This window comes from Phyllobates terribilis, unplaced genomic scaffold (genome assembly GCF_046119375.1).
Source record: "Phyllobates terribilis strain yellow unplaced genomic scaffold, ASM4611937v1 Scaffold_7__3_contigs__length_470593459, whole genome shotgun sequence".
Classification (NCBI taxonomy): domain Eukaryota; kingdom Metazoa; phylum Chordata; class Amphibia; order Anura; family Dendrobatidae; genus Phyllobates; species Phyllobates terribilis.
Window position 1 is genome coordinate 298,570,827 of NW_027362767.1, and position 14,705 is coordinate 298,585,531.

General features: G+C 39.8%; 1 protein-coding gene across 1 annotated transcript in view; it reads right to left on the reverse strand.

The window, feature by feature from the left end:
• Nucleotides 1-267: 267 nt before the first annotated feature.
• Nucleotides 268-14,705, reverse strand: part of LOC141154702 (uncharacterized) — a 75,207-nt gene continuing 60,769 nt past the window's right edge. Inside the window, exons 10-15 of the mRNA XM_073641041.1 lie at nt 14,069-14,255; nt 13,641-13,698; nt 13,466-13,521; nt 11,810-11,975; nt 9,428-9,589; nt 268-2,658 (exon numbers count right to left, since the gene is read on the reverse strand). Of these exons, the coding sequence (XP_073497142.1) occupies nt 2,499-2,658; nt 9,428-9,589; nt 11,810-11,975; nt 13,466-13,521; nt 13,641-13,698; nt 14,069-14,255 (789 nt within the window). The 3' untranslated portion in view covers nt 268-2,498. The remainder of the gene's footprint in view (nt 2,659-9,427; nt 9,590-11,809; nt 11,976-13,465; nt 13,522-13,640; nt 13,699-14,068; nt 14,256-14,705) is intronic.

The window sequence follows — 14,705 nt, forward strand, 5'->3', positions numbered from 1 at the left end:
TCTTATGTGTAGTGTGGATGTCGTGCCTGTAGGCGAGTATCACATTGGCAGCTTTTGTGCAGGATATGTCCTATATTTACCTATGAGGTGGGACCTCAGAGTCACTTTTACTGGTAGACCCCTTCCTACACTGTTCACAGGTCTGACTTGCTCAGTGGAGACCATCTCTGTGCTAGTATTGGAATATAGATCTTGGATTTTTGATTAAGAAATAGGAATTGTGTTCACACATGCAAACTACCTCCTGCTCACTGTTGATCTATGTATTATGAGAAAAGGTGCAGCCCCTAAACAAACTACAGCATCATCTAGCGAATCAGCCAGGCATTACATACTGTTCTTTTAAGGACCAACAAGTTCCTCTGCATCTGCTACCTGTTTACAGCAAAAGCATGAATAGCTAAAACCTGGTGCTAAAGCAGCTGTTTTGCCTGAAGTCGTTACACATTACTATTTTGCTTTAAGGATTACAAAAAATTATCAGCTGGCTTTTATATATTTTTACCCCACAGTCAATCCATCTTCCCCTACAATGCTAGGGAAATTTCACAGCTACTGATAATATACCTCCAATTTCATTGTGATATGTTCTTTCACTTCATACAACAGAACTATTCAATAAGGAATCATCCCAGTTGTATGGTAGGTTATTTTAATATTTAAAACATCTGAAGTGAAAAAAGCAAAACATTAAATTTGTTACAAATTTTTCTTTTTTTTCTCAACTTTGAGTAAAAACAAATTCTACACCGTGTTCACATTATTAGAGAATATTCAAAATGTCATTTATAATAATTGAATAAAGCATCAGATATTAAAAATGTGCACACTGGCCTTAACAGTGATACTAGATAGTGGTGGACTCTTACGTGCAAAATATGTTCAGAAAAATAGTAAAAGTGAAAGAGACATTTACCAGTATCATATAGACCTTGTATACAAATGTATTCAGTCTATTCCAGACGGGACGACCTGTTCTGCAATGATCATGCAGGTTCTCGTGGACAATTAACGATAGCAAAGGAATGATCTGCAGCTTAGGCTGTAGATAAATTCAGCTTTTTCACTATTCCACAGATATGATGTACACCAGACTAGTACACAGGGTAAAAAGCATCCTGTGAGCAAGTCGTTCTACCGAGGATTCCAGTCATTATGGAACTACAAGTCCCAGCTTCAGCAAGTGCACCCTCTATTCTGCATGATATACTTCCAGACGACTTAAATAGTATCTTACATTTGGCTCATTTACATATGAATTGTAGCTTCCGCCTACATGACAGATCCCACTGACTTGAGATCAGTCAAGGTTCCATTGTTTTGATGAGAATAACAATGTATGCAGCATTATTCTTGCCATCAGCTCTGATGAAATTGTCAACTGCCCCCTCCAACATAAGTGTGAATAAGGCTATACAGAATCAAGGGCTTATGTGCAACTCTTCATGAATGCAATGCCCAGATGAGAATATTCAATATTTAGTCAAGGCCAGCTGCACACATCCACATTTTAATATCCAGGTACAAGCCACAATTTCTGGACTGACCCCATATCTAATAACCCAAACTGACAGCCTTTTATGTACCTACTGGGCTGTCAGAGTCCATTTATTCTGCACGATAGGAACGCTTGTTCCACAATAATCATGCAATCTAATCAGGCTGCTGATCACCCGCCAACAACCAAAATGCTCATTTGTCGAGTGAAATAAGCTTTTGGGCTGCACAAAAGAATAACTCCGGTGCCGAGAACAAAGGCAGCCTATGAGCACTGCAAGGTCCACTACAGATTGGTGCGTATCTAAAGCCGGGTCGACCTTTCTAAACTATTAGACTACTGACGATCAGTAAGCATTATCCATTGGAGGTCATTTAACATTGTACAGTGTAAGCGCACCGTTGGTTTGATTAAGGAGATCGGTAATTGTGGTCCACACGTGAATTTATAACTTTAATTTGGACCATAAAATGGTTAAATTCACAACTGTCCTTATCTTGCAGATCAAAATCATAATGAAACTTTTACATAACCCTCTCGACAAACTTTTAAAATATTCGATTTCAGATCAACTCATTTTGGTAAGAAGGTCGTATAAAAACTGCAATATGTGCATCACTATCCACCCAGACTGACAGTTCATTATCCATCGTTCCAACAGCAAGCAGACATTACCAAGCGGTGTCTGCACTTTCCAACCACAGTCTGATAAATCAGCCTATCCTTTGTCATACAAAGCCAAAACAAACTTTGGTTTAAGAATGAGTATCTGCCTAACAAGATAGTGGAAGTTAATGTGTGATATTCATTTGCTAGTGATATTACAAGCCTTCAAAATCCTCAGGATCATATCACCACAAATGGTATATTAGCTGATAAAGTAAGTGTATCAGTCACCACACCTACTGATAGTAAGTGAAAACAGCCAGGTAGAGCACCTGGATAAACAATGGCTACACTCATACAGTGGTAAAAGCACTGCCTACTCGCCGATTGTCTCTCAGTCACTATCGAGCCGTGCAGCAGCTTTAGTTTTCTCTTTGATGCTTTGCCGATTTACTCTTATTGTTGGGTCGTCATCCACACTCTGCTCTTTGGACCGCTTGGTCTTCTTGCGCTTGTGTCTACGATGGGACTCTCGTTCCTCACTGTCCTGCTTCCTAAAAGTATAGTTATAGTTTAGCAATTCATGAACGTTCAAAGTGAAAATTATTGGCAGAAAAAGAGTTGCTTAGAGAGGTTGTCAGTTTTAACATTTTATTTTTCCACAAGGCTTCAAAACAAGAAGTGGTTCTGCTACTTATCGCCCCTGGGTCCAGTTCTTCCTCTCCTCTGCTGGTTCAGTCTTTGCAGCAATATATGTGACACCACTGCAGCCCATCTCTGGGCTAAGCAGCTCTGCAGATGTACCGTATATATAACTTGAGTCCAGTGATGGGTTACAATGCGGACTGGCTACATCGGTTATATGCATTGCACACATCACCAAAAAGGACAGAACAGCAGCAAAAAGGAAGCACTGGACCCAGGTAAGGGCGAATAACAGCACAATTTGATTTTATAGGTCTTTATTCCCCTAGGGAATTTTTTTTTTTTCCCCTAAAAGAGACAACCCTTTTAAAAATCTGATTTAAAAGTTAATGTTTAAACACCGCTTTTAAAAAGGCATTACAAAATCTGGTTTATATTAGTAAAAAATATTTGTTATACATTCCAAATGCATCTGGTTTTCTAATACAGTGGGAAACCACCAAGTGTTTAGTAACTGAACAGAGATTGCTATTCCATAATTCACATACAGTACCTTAAAAAAAATATTCATACCCCTTGATCTTTTCCACATTACACCCACAAACTTAAATGTATTTTATTGTGATTTTCTGTGATATACCAACATAAAGTAGCAAGTATTGTGAAGTGTAAAGGAAATGATACATGGCTTTCTAAATATTTTACAAATATAAAAATCTGAAAATTGTAACGTGCATTTGAGAACCGTACTCTGTAGTCTGTTACTCCCTAAATAAAATCCAGAGTGACCAATTGCCTCCAAAAGTCACAGAATTAGTAAATTGAGTCAATCTGTGTATAATTTATTCTCAGTATAGATTGTTTGAGAACATTAGTGATTAAACAGCATCATGAAAGCCAAGGAACACACCAGACTGGTCAGGGATAAAGTTGTGGAGAAAAGTAAGGCAGGGTTAGGTTATTAAAAAATACAGTTTAGAATACCAAGTACCATTTCCTTCACACCTCACAAATACTTGCTACTCGTGTTGGTATCTCACGTAAAACCCAATAAGATACATTTAAGTTTGTGGGTGTAACATGCAATGTGGAATGGCTCATGGGATATGAATATTTTTTTCAAAGCACTATATGTACAGCTCCCTCATCAATCACTGTCTTGTACATAGTAGAAGACTTTGTAGTGTCTTTCAACTTTGTGAACAGAAACATAACTCCATAACTTACTGTAAGTTTTGGAAGTTCCTAATTACTGTATATCAGAAACGTGGCCGCTGGACCAGGATCTTTTTGCTCAACTCTAAGATGTATTTTAGTGTTGGCGGCCACCCAAAGATGTAACTAATAAAATAAGCGATGTGATACATAGCAGATACCTGCTCTCATTCTAATCTCTCTGTGGTCACTCTCTACTCCCTTCTTGCATCGGGCAGTGATGTGACTGCTGCAGACAATCACTTGTCACCGCTGTTGGCTGCGGTTTGTTAGAGCAGTTATATGCAGGGTGAGAACAGGAGCACAAGGGAAGTTTTTATTTTATAGCATTCTGAAAGTTTTTTTTTGTTTTTTTTTAAAGGATAAAGCAACTCTCCCTGGCACTGAAAAGTGACTATACATTTCTTGTATAATAACCCTGCCTAGCGACCTCCATTTTCCTCTCCATGACCTCTTTGCTCAGATCAGCATTTTCCTCAGGCTTCCAAGATGACGGCTAGAGTGGCATAGTGAGTGCAGCCATACAGCTAAACCATGCCTACCCTGCCTTTCTTATCCCACACCACAGGAAAGAGATGGCATAGACTTATTACTTCAGTCCCCATGCCACTGCGTTGGCAATCTTGGAAGCAGGAGGAGAAAAACGTCATTCTGAGAAGAAAAAGGTAGGAAGAAGAAAATAGGAGGGCATCATATAGGGCAACCACACATTAGAGATGTATAGACGCTTTTCAGTCCCAGGATAGAGGGTCACAAAGTGGTCTGACAATCCCTCAAAGCTAATTATTAGTACCTGTAAGTTATAATCAAATCAACAAAATTTCGGGAAGTAAAGAATACTTCCCGTCATCTACTGGGAAGTAAACAGTCAAAGATCTTGGAGACTCTAGGGATTTAAGGCTAAGTTCCCTTGATGTGACAACACAACAGATCCTTTGCTGTGTATTCTCTTACAAAAAATCTGTGGTGTTTCACAATCCGAGCATGCTGTGAAGTATCCACAGTCTGAATTGTCAAGAGCGGATGTTTATTCCAATCTTCATAGATGGATATTGTCGGATAATGCTTTTAAAAACAAGCTCTTTTACAATTTACTGCTTATTAAAAGGTTTGGCCATTCTTGAGATGAAACACCTTTCTTTTGTATACAGCTCGTTGCTTATGCGATCAACCACCAATGCTGTCTAGCAGCAGTGGCCAAACGTGTGCAGTGCTAACAAGCCCTTTTCTATTGAGCTTTTCCCCACTGCTTTGAAGCTGGTGTTCTCAATGGAGAGCACTCTTATTTCATAATCTTGCGCACCTTCAGTGCAGCTCTTATAAGGTAAACCACAGTGGTGGTCGGGCTCCTAGACAACGAGGTGTAAACAAGAGAATTTACCATCTCAAGAATGGCTGCAGATTTTAATTAGTAGTAAATAGCAAAAGTGACTTTTTACAAGCAATGTCCAACAAACCACATGTATGAAGATGGAATAACCCTTTAATGAATCAACAGCATGTCATATGCTGCAGATGTACATACGTGGTCAAAATTGTTGGTGCCCCTCGTTTAATGAAAGTAAAACCCACAATGGTCACAGAAATAACTTGAATCTGACAAAAGTAATGAATTAAAAATCTATGAAAATGAACAAATGAAAGTCAGACATTGCTTTTCTGCTTCCACAGAATTTAAAAAAATAAATAAACTCATGAAATCGGCCTGGACAGAAATGATGGTACCCTTGACTTAATATTTTGTTCAACAACCTTTTGAGGCAATCACTGCAATCAAACTATTCCTGTAACTGTCAATGAGACTTCTGCACCTCTCGACAGGTATTTTGGCCCACTCCTCATGAGAAAACTGCTCTAGTTGTCTCGTGTTTGAAGGTTGCCTTTTCCAGACGGCATGTTTCAGCTCTTTCCAAAGATGCTCAATAGGATTTAGGTCAGGGCTCATAGAAGCCACTTCAGAATAGTCCAATGTTTTCCTCTTAGCCATTCTTGGGTGTTTTAGTTGTGTGTTTTGGGTCATTATCCTGTTGCAAGACCCATGACCTGTGACTGAGACCAAGCTTTCTGACACTGGGAAGCACATTTCTCTCTAGAATCCCTTGATAGTCTTGAGATTTCATTGTACCCTGCACAGATTCAAGACACCCTGTGCCAGATGCAGCAAAGCAGCCCCAGAACATAACAGCCTCCTCCATGTTTCACAGTAGGGACAGTGTTCTTTTCTTGATATGCTTCATGTTTCCATCTGTGAACATAGAGCTGATGTGCCTTGCCAAAAACTTCCATTTTGTCTCATCTGTCCATAGAACATTCTCCCAGAAGCTTTGTGGCTTGTCAACTTGTAGTTTGGCAAAATCCAGTCTGGCTTTTTTATGTTTTTTTTTTTTCAACAATGGTGTTCTCTTTGGTCATCTCCCATATAGTCCACTTTGGATCAAACAACGACAAAAGGGGGGGGGGGGGTTGACACTGATGTTCCTTGAGCTTGAAGTTCACTTTTAATCTCTTTAGAAGTTTTCCTGGGTTCTTTTGTTACCATTCGTATTATCCGTCTCTTTGATTTGTCATCAATTTTCCTCCTGCAGCCACGTCCAGGGAGGTTGGCTACAGTCCCATGGATCTTAAATTTCTGAATAATATGTGCAACTGTAGTCACAGGAACATCAAGCTGCTTGGAGATGGTCTTATAACCTTTACCTTTAACATGCTTGTCTATAATTTTCTTTCTGCTCTCCTGAGACAACTCTTTCCTTTGCTTCCTCTGGTCCATGTTGAGTGTGGTACACACCATGTCACCAAACAACACAGTGAGTATCTGTAGCCCTATATACAGGCACAGTGAGTATCTGTAGTCCTATATACAGGCCCATTGACTGATTACAAGATTGTAGACACCTGTGATGCTAATTAGTGGACACAACTTGATTTAACATGTCCCTTTTGTTACATTATTTTCAGGGGTACCATCATTTCTGTCCAGGCCTATTTCATGTGTAATTTTTTTTTAAAATTCTGGAGAAGCAGGGTTGAAAAGCAATGTCTGACTTTCATTAGTTCATTTTCATAGATTTTTAATTTATTATTACTTTTGTCAGATTCAAGTTATTTCTGTGACCATTGTGGGAATTTCTTTAATTAAACGAGGGGTACCAACAATTTTGACCACATGTGTAGGTGGGAATTTCCCCCTTTGCAGTACAGAGAATGAAATGTCAGTCTTGCCCACACCTTCTTCACAATTACATATGTAGCAGTAAATGTGCCTCGGACATCACTGCGGGAGGTCCACATTGGAGATGCTGCATGGGAACATAGCCTAATAAATTAAGTAGATTACAACTGTACAACTTAATTGCACTATGTGCTGAAGCTAGAAAACACATTTAACCAACCGAAAAAGCTGCAGGAAACAGAGGGCCCTTTTCAAGTGATCAGCAAGGAAACACTTGGAGTCTGCACGACTGCAGAACCTTCTATGTCACGATGGATAGGAGTACTAGGAATTGAACTTTTGCCAATCAGAATGTAATGGCATAGACTAGCATAACATGCCATGCCTGTAGGCCTATTACATGGCATGAAAAGTGTAAATGTGAAGATGCAATCTCCAACATAACCTACGGTCTAATTCATGTGTGTATCCTTTCAAGCCCACAAAATAAATATCGCTTTTCCTCCATTTACATTGCCTTGTGTGTATTTTTTACCATTTGATTTTTTTTATTTTTTTTTCCATACATTTAAAAAAAAAAAAATACAAAAAAACAAAAAGATTGAAAGGCAGTTTCTCCAAGCATCTTTTAGCACCTGGATCACATCTGCTTGCTGGCCAGTTGTCACGTAGTGTCAAGGGACTGTGGGCACCTACCTGATCCCTTGAACTAGGGGTGCCCTAGTCTATCCTTGTCCCCCAGATTACCCCAGATGGTGGAGACACTGGGGTCTCATACTTAACTATGATTTTAACTTAACCCTTATCTGATCCCTCCCTTATCCAGGGAGGTAAAGGGCTGAAGTGTATAGGAAGACCCTAACCAGATAGACAGGGGTTAACAGACAGGGATAAAAGAAAACTACAATCATACAAATACACTCATAAAACATCAGAGTTGGAAACCGAGGCGCTAAAGCAAGGAGAAACCAAACATGAGAGGATAAGGAAAAACACGCAAAACAACTCCACGCTGCAGTCTTCAGAAAAACTCTTGAACTGCCCAATCCAAACACTGAACTTTCTCCCTCACCACCAAACCAGGAAGTAGAACAATCACTGGCAACTCCCAACTGCCAGTGGAGCATATATACCAGAGGGGAGTGGCCAACACAGAACAGTTGACAATTCAGGATATAGAGCTCCAGTAGATCAACTGAACTGATTAACCCTTGCCATGACAGCAAGGAAAACCTGCACTGTTTAATAGGATGATGAAGCAGTTCTAATAAGTGCAGGAATTCAGTAACCTGACGCCATGATCTTCTGGCCCCTCTCAGTCGCATTATCTCCGTGACACCAGTTTTCACAGACTGACTGTGGTCCATCTTTTCTGCTGTCCCATTTACTTGAGTGGGAAAATTGTTTCCACAAAATGGAGCAGACTAAGAGCTCTTTCACAAGTCAGTATCTCCGGTACGAGTGGTGACAGTTTCCACACGTAACGGAGACACTGATACACGCAGACCCATTCAAATTAATGGGTCTGTGCACATCTCAGTCTGTTTTCAGAGACTGTGTGTCCGTGTGCTCCACCCAGATACAAGTCCGTTTTTTTGCGGAAACACGGTCCGCTAAAGTGCCTCACACTGAACACACACGGATGACATCCATATGTCATCAGTGTGACACGGACCGGCGCCTGGGAATCAATGCTACAGGTAGCGCTGTTAAGCGCCGGGTGCTGAACACTGCCCTCATCATGGTTCCTGCCGGCGCTGCCATTAGCACCAACAGGGACAATGATGAGGGTAGTGGTAGTTTGATCCCACAGTGTCCCCACCTGTAAAAATAAGAATAAAATAAAATCCATATACTCACCTCTTCTAGGTGTCCCCTGCTGTAATTCATGCGACCGCTGCTTCCGAGGAGCTGGGGAGAATGAGCCGCTGCGGAGCTGCAGCTCCGGAGTGGTGTCCTGTCACACACTGTCCGTGTGACACACTCGGTCACACGGATATCTCCGGTACCGGAAATATCCGGACGTGTGAAACCGGCCTAAGACACGTGAAAAGCACCATAGAATGTGTGTGTGTGCTGTCTAAGGAGAAAACAAAATGCACACAGACAAGAAACGCTGACCTCTGAATAAGCCACCAGACTACCAAACTGCCACAGATCATATAACATAATGGAGCGCAAAGAGAAAGGGCCACCATACCTGTACTGTACCTGGGGCTGCACAATTTTGTTTGCATCAAAAATAGTTGACAGGTTGTAACAACTTTGACATCTGGGAGAGAGGAACATACCTCCGGGAAGACTTATGCTTGCCGCCCTCCTCCCTTTTTCTATGCAGATTATCCCCATGGAGTTTTTCTTCTTTCCCCCAGCTGTGCTCATGACTGCGCTGATACTTGCGGTCATAATCATAGCTTCTTACACGATTGAATTTTACAGGTTGTTCGCCTTTCCTGAAAAAGTCAATAAACACAAGAAAAAATTCAACAACGCACAGTTAACATTTCTATCCAAGCTCCTATGCTTTGTGATAGGTCCACTTTATTAGGAACTTTCTTTATAAAACATTGATATTAATATTTAAATATTCTATGAATTTACTTTACAAATAATTAGTAACAGCCTATCTAATCATTAAAGGTGTTGTTCATTAATGGTTAAAAAGTGCTAGTTAAATTAAGCAAACTTCATAATTTACTTCTTATTGAAAGTCCTTTCAATTATGAGGGATTTTAGTTCTATAGGTTTCCAGCTCCTCCAGCAAGTTGCACAAGTTTGCGGCTCCGCTATGAAGCTGGTCGGATTGCTTTATTCGGCCAGCTTCAGTGTCCTAGCGCTACTTCATGCTGCAGAAGCAAAGCCTCTTCTGCTACCAACATCTGGTGGGCAGAGTTTAGACTAGTGATGCAACCATGCTGCTGGTCTGAACTATCAATCTTCAGGAGGGCACCACCCAGGGGAAGCTGGATAATTAGAAACCACCTGTAACCTTTTCTCTACAGTTTATAGGATTATGGAAAATGTTACTTTTATTAGAGATGTGACTCTATAGATAAACAGCTAAAGTTTACATTCACAAGGACCTTCATGCAACTTTTCATCAGTAGCTGCATTAAAAGTTTACCTTCTAAAAAGAGAATGCATCATCCTTCTTGCACAACTTTTTAGGCACAGTGTTTTTTCTGTCTTTTGGCATATTTAAAATATATTTATTTCAGAATTTAGCTATAAATTCTCCTGGTGATATTTTTTCTTGCATTAAAAGCAGCATTTCTTCCTCGAGTAGAAATTGTCAAAAACATCTATAGACAGTCTTAGGGGCAGATTCATTACAACCGGCAATGTGCACGCCACTCCTAACAAAGGGCTTCTCTGGAGTGCGATGTGCCGAATATGTTAAGAAGCACACAACGCCTAATGAATTTGGCGTATCTCCTGTGGCGTGTGACTCGCTACTTGGAGACCGGAGTAGAATTTAGGAAACACCAGCACTTTTGCCAAGTATGACGGGCGGGCATAGCCACACCCTGTCCCAACCGTTCACCAGTTCCACCAATTTTGGTGGAGCTGCTTTAAACGAAATCAGGTTTTTGTGCGTTACATGTATTTAAAAAAAATGGTTTGGCAAAGGTTTTTTTTTCATATCACAATCTCTATTAAGATAAAAATTAGAAACTTTGCAATCTTTACATTGGCCACTGGAGGCTATTCTAGGCTCAGGAAATCAACAGCCTCTTGAGAAAGCCAACAAACTGCTAGGTGAAACGTACGTTGGGGCTCCTTCTTACCACGGTTTACCACTTTCCCAGCGCTCTCCATCTATCTCTTGGTAAGGAATTTGTTACTTACTGACCAGGGCTACATGTTATTATGGCAGACTGCTGCCTTAAATGGATATTGTGTGTACCCCCAGTTTATATTTGATTTCTTCTTTTTTGCCTGCCGTGCTCTTCCCCATCTTCCTTGCCTTTACCCAATACAATGGTCTGGGGGTTATGAGCTTATGAGTACTGGGTGTTCCGGATAGTGTTCCGACTTTTCTGTCGTTCCATGCTATGACTACAGTATATTACCTATGTGATCATGTTTATTTATTGAACTTAATTATTAAAATGTATATTGCCCTTTACCATTTTGCTCCTTGTTCCTCCTTTTTATCAGGAAATCAACATGTATATTACCAACAATAGACTGACTCATACCCTATCCTTTGTATTGAAGCAGCTTATGAGTGCAAAGGTCATTGTGAAAGGTGGAGGGGGGTAGGGTCAGCTGTGACATCAGAGTCTGAGTGGTGGATATTATTTATTATGCTTTTCTTATATAGCGCCATCATATTCCACAGCGTTTTAGATACATCATTACGGACCCCATTTGTATGAAAAAAATAATATTTTTGACAAGTGTGAACATTACAACTTTTCTATTTTTTTAGTTGAATAGAAATGGTTTAAAACAAAATATGATGAGTATTTAAATCAGGTTTGTGTGCTAAACCCTTTACATGTATATATTTTTTAAAACACTTTGGCAATCTATTTTTTTCCCCATTTCGTAATCAGATGATAGTCTGCCTCCTGTTTAGTTTGTATTACTAGAATACATGAGGAAATAATGACTATACTGGTTCCTTTTAAATTGCATCATCGCTAATAAAGTCCAAAGAGACTCACGGCTTGTAGTTATTAAAGTTCTGGCTTCTGGTTTTATCCATCTCTCGTTCTTGCCATCTTCTTGAGGTCCACTCACTTCTTCCAGGGCTGCTTGTATTTTTCTCCACAGTGCTTACCCATGAAGTCGGAGCAGTTGACACCGGAGGATAATTCACCCCATCTGGCCCTGGCGAGAATTAAGATACACCTTGACTATCCTAATATTTTAACCTCACTGACTATCCTCCTGCTCACCAACTCAAAAATATTTCCCGTCTCTGACTCTCTCACTTGGCTAGTACGAGCCAAGCATGGAAATATTCCAGCTAGACTTGTTGGCACTTTCTTTTATGGTCTGCAGACAACACGACTCATCCCCCTCGGTCGCAACACTGTTCAATTAAAAATACTCACCTTTATCTTTAAATTTATAAGGACTACCCAACATACCAGTGACAACCTCCTCTCTACATCATACAAGTCTTTACTCATGACTTTTTCCTCCTCTAGAATGTCCTCACTATTTCAGTTTATAGCTAGAAGCTCTGCAATCTAATTGTAGGTATATAGAAAGGGTATCACTGCTTGAAATCTCAGAGGGGTTGAAAGTACTATGCATAGATGATTGAATCGCTCAGCGGAGAATCGGCTACGAGTCCACTTTCCTTAAATTCACAGTTCCCCGAAAAGTCAAACAGTTTGCACAGACTGGCAAAAAAAAAAAAACTGCTCGATAGCCGCAACACATTCAGGGTTTGCCTAACAGCCGATAGACATGCGGCCGTAGTGACTCGAACATAGCATTTGAGCACGCCGAAGATACTCGGTTAGGACCCGAGCACATTTGCACATCACTACTCAACAAATGGTGAAAAAAAATATTTTTTCAGGATTCATGGCAGGTTTGTATTCTCAAAATGAGTAAGTAGTTATAAAGCCACGGCAGCAGCAGTACTATAGTATAGGTGACATGATGGAAAGGGAGTTATATGCTTAGTAGAGTGTAATTCATCATTTATAGATTCTTTGTGAAAAAAAAGCTTTTGCTCTTTTTAGCAAAGGAAAAAAAGCTCTTGAAACTCTGCAAACAAATAATTTTTTTCACAACCCCTTGTGAAAAAGCCACTTTTTCAGTTTGCATCATCTGTGTACAAAACACCAGCAAGGCAGGCATCAAGCCCGCAAAAGGGATAATTTTTGGACCATTTATACAATTTAAGTACCTGAACAAGTCTGATACTGCAGCGTGTTAAATACCCTGCTATTTACCATCTGCTGTCACATAGCCAGATAGGTTGAGGTCACTTGGACATTAATAAGGCTGTGTTTGCATTGAAAAGCTCAAAATGAGTTCAATACAGTCCTAGGAGATCTTCGAGTGACAAACAACTATTTTAAAAAGTGCAATTAGAGGTTTTGCAGTATTGTGATTCAAGGCAAAAAAATTTACCGCAAATTTTTGGGGAATATTTGGTAAAGCCAGCAAATACAAATTTCAAACGGTTCGATTATCCCTAGTACCATGCATTGACTAGAATGACACACACAAAAAAAAGATTTAAAAAAATCTAAATCGATGTATGAGAGAATGTCAAATGGACAGACTACATTTTTTGAAATGTAAGCAGACATCAAATTGCGTATTACTAGTGTCCAAAGTAAAAATGCATTACTTACCATTAGAGAAGTATATTTGGCGAGGAGGTGGTCTATTGTTGAAAGTGACAGGAGGTCTTTAAAAAGAAAGGCCATATATCCTCATTAAAAGATTTAGATAAAGTTGCAAAAAAATAAAATAAAAAATTATATATAAATATAATTTATATAATAGTAAGTAATACAATAGGCTTACCCAATGGGAGGTGGTATGTGAACAGCAGGTGGAGGAACGAGTGGTGGAGGCAACAGTGCTACAATAGGAAGCAATATTTTTTTTTTTTTGTAAATGAAAAGTGCAAATGTACTCTAAGATGCATGATGAGTAGAGTAGTTATGGAATCCAATGAGAAGTTTTATATTAATTATATACCTGGCATGGCAAGTTTAGTATCTGCTGGGATCTGTGCTGGCATGCAGTGAAGTTTCTAGTGGTGTTATAGGTACCGTGCATACAATAACGGATCAGACTTTTATAAAAAACAGGAACTACGTTAAAAAAAAAAAAAAAAATCACCAAAAAGGTGTCTTAATTTTGCATGTGATCCTAATACTGCAGTTTGAGTAAATTACTGAACATAAAATAAATGTGTTTCCCATAACGTATCTTGCACATACAATCACCTGGAGGGTGCAAGGCTGGTGGAACATGAGTAGTTGGAGGAGGACGCTGGAAGAAAAGAGGAGGTGGAGGAAGCCCATTGAATGGTGGAGGATTATGGACAATGGATGGTGGAGGAAGAAGAAGAGGAGGAGGAGGCTGCTGATGTAGCAGGAGAGGATGAGGCTTGTATTCCTGATTATCAACCACCTTTAGAAGGAGATACATTAGCCACCATTAATCACTGGATCTCAATTTTTTTTCCCAATTCTGCTACATAAACAAAATTGCCTCAAATGACCGATGGCTTTTTACACATACAAACAAATACAGTCACACTCTGATGATCCTAAGGTATATATGAATATATGCTATAAACAGTATACACTATGGGCCTGAGTCATCAAGACCAGCATTGTTCACACTGATCTTGATGAGGAGGGCATGCTGGTATCAGTGGCTCTTGAGTCATGAGGATGTGCACGCCTCTTCATGAATATGGAGCTCCTGATGAGCACCACACAAAAAATCTTATTCCAGTCAGGTACTGGAGTGAGATTCCTGGCATTGGGAACACCACAGCTGGAGTGAGATTGGGAACACCACAGCTTGCCATGAATTAGATGGATTGTGCCATATAACATTTTTTATACTTCTAAT